This window comes from Tetrao urogallus (genome assembly GCF_951394365.1).
Source record: "Tetrao urogallus genome assembly, chromosome: 19".
In the NCBI taxonomy this organism is placed as follows: Eukaryota; Metazoa; Chordata; class Aves; order Galliformes; family Phasianidae; genus Tetrao; species Tetrao urogallus.
In genome coordinates, this window is record NC_136832.1 from 9,851,850 (window position 1) to 9,859,538 (window position 7,689).

Consider the following 7,689-nt stretch of genomic DNA (forward strand, 5'->3'; position numbering starts at 1 on the left):
ATGGACGAGCAGTCCCGCATGCTGCAGACCCTGGCGGGCGTCAACCTGGCGGGGCACTCCGTGCAGGGGGGCATGGCCCTGCCGCCTCCCCACGGACACGACGGGGCCGACGGCGACGGCAGGAAGCAGGACATCGGGGACATCCTGCACCAGATCATGACCATCACCGACCAAAGCCTGGACGAGGCGCAAGCAAAGTTGGTGTCTCGTTACGCCTTGTCTGTCGGTGCGCGTGGGGCGCGCAGCTCCGGCCCGCGGAGCGCTCGGGAGAGAACTTCTGGCGCCGGAGGAGCCCGCAGGCGGCCGGGGCGCGGCCGAAGCGCTATTTAATGCCTTTTGCCACGCAACGAATGCGGGAGCGGGCGGTGCTCGAGCCGGCCCCGTCCCGCGCGGCCCCGCGTCCGTCTGTCTGCCTGTCCGTCTGTCCGCGTGCCCCGGGCCGGGCCGCAACTTTCCGCGCCGCTCCCCCGTGCCCGGCGGGCGGGAGATGGATGGGGCGCCGCGCAGACACCGCCGCGGGGGGAGAGCCGCGGCCGTCCTAAATCACCGCCGCACAAAACAAAGCGCAGCGCGGCCCGGCGCGGGCCGCTCCGCAATAAATCACCCCCGGACGGCGCTGATTTACGCCGCGCGCCCCGGGGCCCGGCCCGGCCCGGCCCTGAGAGGAGCCGCCGCGGAGCCGCACGGAGAGCCGGCCCCGCTCGGGCCGCTGCTGGCGCGGGCCGGGGCCGGTTTCGGAGCCGGTTTCGGGGCCGTTTCGGGGCCGACGCCGGGCTCTGCGGGCGGCCTGGCGGCGCGGCGCGGCGGGCGCCATGTTCGCGGCGGGCGCTAACGCCGTGTGTGCTCTCTTGCAGGAAGCACGCGCTGAACTGCCACAGGATGAAGCCCGCGCTCTTCAGCGTCCTCTGCGAGATCAAGGAGAAAACAGGTAAGGGCCGGCCCGCGCCGCAGCCATCTTGAGCCCTCCTCCGCCGCGCCTCGGCGCTGCCGCCAGCGGCTCGGCCGCTGCCCTCCGCCGCCCGCGGGACGCGCCCCGCCCGGCCCGGGATACCGGCATGCGGCGGCCCCCGGCAGCGCCCTGCCTGGCCCCGGATCCGCCGCGCACGGCGCCAGTGGCGCCGCGCGGGAAGCGCTCGGGAGGGACGGGCAGCGCCGAAGTGACGGATGCGGCCGCGCGCGGAGCGGCTCCGAGTTGGCAGCTCGCGGTGCTGTTTTAAATACCGAAATTATATTCGGTGCACAACAATTTTTTTTTTCTGTGCTACATTAATGAGACGGAAATGAATGCCTCGTTTTTCTTGAAGGCATTTTTTAAGGGATTTTTGCAAATTTCTTACATCGCTGAATGCGCAGAGAAATTTCTTTTTTAAAGAGCACTGGTGCACTGGTTTGCTTTCTCGCTGTGTTTGGTGCTCCAGTGCAGCCCTCCTAGTTGCAGGCTGAAAAGAAAGGGGTTACAGAGGGAAGCAGCCGCCGTGTGCACGCAGCAGAGCTCAGAGATGCCCGGAGCGCGGCTCTGGGTGCATTTGGTGCGCGCTGTGCACGGGCTCCTGTGCCGCCGGGTCCCACTTAGGCTCTGCTACTGGCTGAGGGCTGGATATTGGCTGCGCTGCGAATATTAAGATTGATTCCACTTTATACTGCGTGACATTACCTCGGATGAGGAGAGCGATCCCCTCTGCCTCCCTCCTGCCTGCACGGTGCCCCTCCGTGCACAGCTCCTGTTTGTTTTCCTTCCCCGAACTTCGTGCCTGTGCAGCAGAGCTGGCAGCAGCCCCTGCTTGTGCTGAGCTGGAGCGGCGCGGGTCCTGGGGTCCTGCAGCCCTGTGTGTGCGGGGGGCTTGGGGAGCACAGCCAGCCCCTGGCAGGGGTGACTCCGGAACACCCCAGGCTGTCCGGGGGTTGCTGCTGTCAGCGAGTGTTTGCTGGGGCTGCTATTCGTGCAGAAGTAAGAGGGAACCTGAGAAGATTTTGAGATTTGAAATGTTTTTAGTGTTTCAGTGACAGTGTGTGAGTTGAGATTCTACCTTTGTGCTCCAAGCAGCCCAGCCAAGTTTGCAAGTTGCCTCTGGTAGAACAGCTGAGAACCCACAGGGAAAGCGGGGGACCCCTGGGGAAAGGAGGGTGCCTGCCAGCCCCAGCAGCACCTGCCCAGGGTGTGGGTTGTGGCAGACAGGAGCTGGATCCGGGGGACGTGCATCCGGGGCTGCTGGAGCTCTGGTGTCAGCGTGGCTCTGATCAGCATGCTGCAGCACCGAGAGCAGGAGCACAAATCCTGGCATATCTCCTGTAAACTGTTTTCATAGGGAACAGATCAAACAGTTCTGAACTGTGAGGACAAGCAATCTCAGAGGCAGTTAAAGCAAGGGTTCTCTCTCCCCTCATTGTCTGCATTGTGTCATGGTCCAGGGAACCAAACTGGATTGTGCTCTGGGATTCAATGCTTTTTCATCAGAACCGAAGTTTACCTTGGTGCTGGCAGTAGGATCTGTGTGATGGCTTCGTTGCTCCCTTCTGAGGGGTGAGAAGGGAGCCTGCAGCCGGTGCACAGCGTGCAATCACAGTCGTGTCTGCTCTGAAATAAGGAATGCAATATTTAAGTCATATTTATGTTGAATTATATCCTTTTTTTATATTTTGGTAATGTTCAGTACAGTCAGCGAGTACTTTGTGAGGGCGGCAGTGAGACAATAAGTGGAGGAATCCCCAGCTTAGGTCGAGCAGCGCCGTCACGTCCCAGCATGAGTTAATGGATGCATCGCATCTGAAGCCTTTTTGCTGTGCTCTTAGGGTTAGGCGGTCGTTTTTTTTCCTGTGAGGTGTTGCCATGTACAAAGCAAATCACCGTGCTCACCGAATTTAGCCTGACATTTCTTTTTTAACATTTTAACATTTAAGAAAGTGCTGCATAATACACTTAAAGGCTTTGCAGGTATTAATAGAAACGTGCATTCTTAGAGGCAACCACAAGGTAGCATGGTTTTCATGAAGAAACTGAGTGCCACTCATTTCTTTAATTAGTTCAAGGAAAAATGTTGCCTGAAGTTCTAGTGAAGCCCCTCTGGTACACATGAAGACAGGCGGCCGGGGGCCTGCGGGCTCCCGTTGCTGCGCTGTGCCTCTGCCAGGGGCCACTCAGAAGCCCTGGTGCCGCACTCGGGGTGCGCAGCATCTGTTGCATTCCTGAGTGTCCGTCTGTCTCGGCGCCCACCAGCAGCAATCCAGAACTGAGCTGCACCGCTGTGTTTTTTAATCGCTCCTATTTGTGCGCTAAGCATCCTTCGGATCTGTGCTTTGATTAATCCTCCGTTAGCTCACCGCTGTACCTGAGGTACTGGTTATTCTCATGGAGACAGAAATGAAAATGTTTTAATTCTTACAATCTTGAAACAGTTAGGGAACTGCGATTATTTACCAGTGGGATGACATAGGAGTACGTCTGCAACTGTGTTGATAGATGATTTTTTTTGTCTTCAAAAATCTTTTCTATAGGTAGGAGCTTATAAAAAAGACATTTATAAAAATGTCTGAGTGCAGATATGCAGTCACAGATACATTTATTTATTTATTTGCGTAAGTCCAACAAAAACAATGATAGCTGCCAACCAAAGCCTGATTTACTGTCACCGCAAACCCTAAATAGCGTTCATTTACTAGTAAAGCCTAATGGCATACATGATGGTTTGCCAGATTTGTGGCCTTTGTGAGGCTTATAAGCAGGACTGACTTGGGAAGATCATAAAACTTAATGAACTTCTCGACTGCAGGAGGTGTCCGCAGGGGGAGAAAAGGCCTGCTCGGCTGGTTGGGCTGCTTGAACTATTTTTTATGTCTAAGGAGAGAGGAAGAAAATGTTCATTAAGAATGTTCTCCTCTTGTACAGAATTTTGTTTTAAAAATGAAAAGAAAACTAAGTAGGCCAGACAAATAGTGAAATTAACCACAACGTTCATTTCTTGCTGTTCTTCATGTAAGCTAAAACATTTTTGTTGCTTTAACTGAAAGCTGCCATACAGAGCTGTTCAGAAGATTAAAGGTCTGTATCGTGCCCTTACGTGCTGCAGAGCTCATTATTGATGAAAATGGCCCAACTCTTTCAGAAACACCCCTTGTCAATATGCTGCACCATCTGTAAGCTGCCTGATAGGTGACTTGCTGAGAAGAACTCGCTTTTTGCCTCTTCTCCTACAAAAATTTAAGATATTAACCCCTCTTTTCACTTTTTTTTTTTTTTTTAATTGCAGCACAGTATCGTTCCCTTGTGTTACATAAATTTCAGCTTTTCACTGCTGGTAAATCATTATTTAGTGCAACTAACTTGCAATAATTTATAATAATATGCAATCCTAACAATCCTATCTGAACGTTAAAGGAGTCAAATGAAACAGTGAAACGGCACTGACAGCACACATGTACATGTATGTGTGTGCGTATGTTAGCCAACTGTGCTGTTATTGTTTCTCAGTTCAGCTGTTTAAAACCCTGATGTGCAGTCCTGGTGCTATTTTCAAGATGCTGAATACCTATTTCTGATGTACCCTGACTGCACAAGGAAATAATAACCGTGTGTTTGTGTGCATGCATCTTTTCTTCGGTGTAATTGTTTAGCTTTTGTTTCCTTTCTTGTGCTTCATGTCCTAAATTTTTCCTTGAATCATCGGTTCTACTTCTGAATGGTATTTTTTAAATTGTCAGCACATGTGTTACAAATGAAGACATGCGGTAGAATATTGGGTTGGTTACACTGTCCTTATGGCAGAGGCATTGCTTTTCTTCATTAATGTCCTTCTAGAAAAAAACAAATTGGATAAATATCCCGTGTGTCATTTGGTCATCTGGTTCAAACGTATTCACAATCACAGTTCTCCCTTTGGTGAATTTCTAACAGGGCGCTTCCTCTGCAGGCAGCCATGGCGATCATTTTCATTAGACAAAATTGGGGTACTTTGTCTTGCAGAATCTGTACCTGCAGCGTGCCTTCGGAGCACAGCGCTGGTGGAGCGCCTTGCTGCATTTCAGCAGCAATCTGAATAGATGTTGATTACCAGATCTGTACTTCCAGGTGTTGGGTATTTTTGCCCTCCGTAAAGGATAAACGTGGATGTAGTTGTCAATACTCATTTAAGTAGGAGCATTTTATTTTATAGCTTTTTAAGGTCCTTCATTTTATTTTTGAATTTGACACATTTGCTTGCTTATCAGAAAATAGTAAATTCTGGGAGTTACCGTGCGGTTTGTTTTAGGGGCTTGTTGTAAGTATAGGAATTTTTGCATTGAGAGATAAATTACAATAATAGCACGCAGTGAATGCAAAAGAGACCCTTTTTGCAGGATTTAACACATTTATCAAACTCTATTCCTAGTGCTTTCAATGAAAAAGTTGTACAATACGGATATTGCGCTGTCGTTTTTCAATTTAAATATTGATTTGTGTGAAACATTAATATAACGATACTTGCAGTCTACTGTAGACAAATATCAGCAGAATTAGATGCACTAAATTGTTGCAAATGTAATACAATATTTAAATACATAGAAAGGCTATATTAATAATGATGTAGCAGAGAAAGAGAGTCCGGTTTGTATCCAGACTGCTTTGGAATTCCTCGCACATGATGCGTATGAGGGTATGATGAATATTTTTATTAATAATAAGAATGGATCCTAAGTCTGTGTACTGCTGAGTCAAAGTGAGCGCAGAGCTCGGTGGAGTTTTCCTTTTCTGGTATGGTTGGTGGAACTGGATGGAGCTGTTTGTGTGCCACCAACTGACGCCCCGAGAAGAATGCTTTGTTTGTTTTCTCAGCAGTCATGTTTAATGCTATTCGCTTATCAAGGTGATCAGCGTGGTTCAGATAACACATGCCTGACACAGCCTGCCTTTTTTCACCATCATGTTGACCTTTTGTCACATTTGCTTTTCTCTGGTAGGCAATTCATGTCTGTAAGTATGAATGGAGTAAATAATTCACATCAATATTTAATATAAATTATTAAAGTTTCTGTCAGCTCTTATAGTTCATGCTTTTATAAAGTTAGAGTAGTTCATCAGCCAAACGGATGAATTGTGCTTCTCAGCTGGGCGTTAGAGCCCTTCCATAATGCTGTCTTTGCAGTGGAAGTAAACAGGGAATTAAATATGGAGGGGAATGAAGCCTGCTGCTTGAATGGTATATATTTTTCAATAAAGCACGCTCTTTAGATCGGCTCCAAGTACTGGATAAATACCTATCGTTATTTATTTTGTTACTCTCATGCTTCATTTTTGCTTTCGTGTTGCAGGCAGGGCTGCAGAAAGCCGTGCTGACCCCAGCTTGCTGCTCTTTGTTGCCGGCCTGCCTGGCGCTGCGCTGCCTTCCCGGCTCAGCGCCGGCTCTCGGCTGATGGCTGTCAGGCTGTTCTCTTCAGTCGGTGTTTATAGAATGCGGTTTATATTTTGCACACAGAGTAACCGTGACGGAAATCAGATTCTGAAAATATGTTTTAAAGAAGAAATGGTCTGATGCGGTAGCGGCTATTAGCAGTATTACTGCTGCAGGAGTTGGGTAAAAAGGCCTTGTTTTGCGTGAGAGCACTAAGCAAAAATCACGATGCGTTTATTGTAGTTTTATGCTATTTCAGACGTTTTCCTTGGAATCCCTTTGTAAGCCATGGGCTCGGCGCACGTTGCGCTCTCCGACTCGTAGCAGTCCGTGCGAGGCGCTGGGTATCACACGTCCTGCAGATCAATCACTTGGAAGGGGGGGTGGGTTTGTGTGTGTTTACAGGTCAAAACCTTTTGCTATGCTCAAGTCATGCATCAACATTTAAAGCTAATCTCTTATTCCTCATTGTCCAGCAGGTGGCTTTTTAATATGTTATTTAGTTTTTAATTATTTATTGCAAGTGGAAATGGAATTCAAGAATATTATCCTGATTGTGTATATTTTTCATATGAGCAACAATTTTTCAGTACGTCCTGTTGTGTATGATAAAGATGAAAGCATCTTGAGATCTCGAAGCATACAATCTAAATTAAGATTCTAAACAGGCATTACAGATGCTGGTAACTTTGGCAATTATCATTTTGTTTGGTGAACAGTAGTAAAACAGTGTGCGGTAAAAGTGTTTAGAGAGAGAGGATAAATAAATTGAACAGTTTTGCAATGCAAAGTGGTTTGTGGTGTTTTTGAGGATTTCTTGGCTCTTGCTTAACTGCTATTGTGAAGCCTGGAGCAGATTTTCCCATTGCTAATGCCCTAGAAGTATTAATTCACTTTGATATGCTAATTAGAGGGCATTATGCAAGAAATGAGATTAAGTGGCAGCATGAAGCCATTTGCCTGTCAGTAAATTGAGAGCTTTAGCATCAGGAGGAGCTTTGTTTTTTCTGAGTTTCTCTTGGTTTTGCATATAAATAAAATTGATTGAAAGGTCTAGAGAAGCTTCTAGAACATTGGTGGTTCTTTTTCTCCTTCTATGATTATTTAAACTTCATGTTAAAGGCTTTCTCTGAATATTAATTGATCTAATGGGAGATACTGAACATGAAGAATTTCATTGTATTCTCGGTTACTGTATCTTAACAAAAGGAAAGTATTAGAATTCTTTGTGTCATCTGATTTTTGTGGTATTATTTTAGATATATCGTACAGCTCTGTTTTGTAACCTTGTTGCCTGCTAGCTGTTCCTGTGCTGAAGGCTGTGCTT

General features: G+C 47.9%; 1 protein-coding gene across 3 annotated transcripts in view; it reads left to right on the forward strand.

The window, feature by feature from the left end:
- Positions 1-7,689, forward strand: part of PBX3 (PBX homeobox 3) — a gene marked incomplete at both ends in the record, with an annotated part of 92,214 nt that continues 84,525 nt past the window's right edge. For all 3 annotated transcript variants that reach the window (XM_079544864.1, XM_079544865.1, XM_079544866.1), the window contains 2 exons: positions 1-197; positions 855-928. In XM_079544864.1, coding sequence (XP_079400990.1) covers positions 1-197; positions 855-928 — 271 coding nt within the window. The remainder of the gene's footprint in view (positions 198-854; positions 929-7,689) is intronic.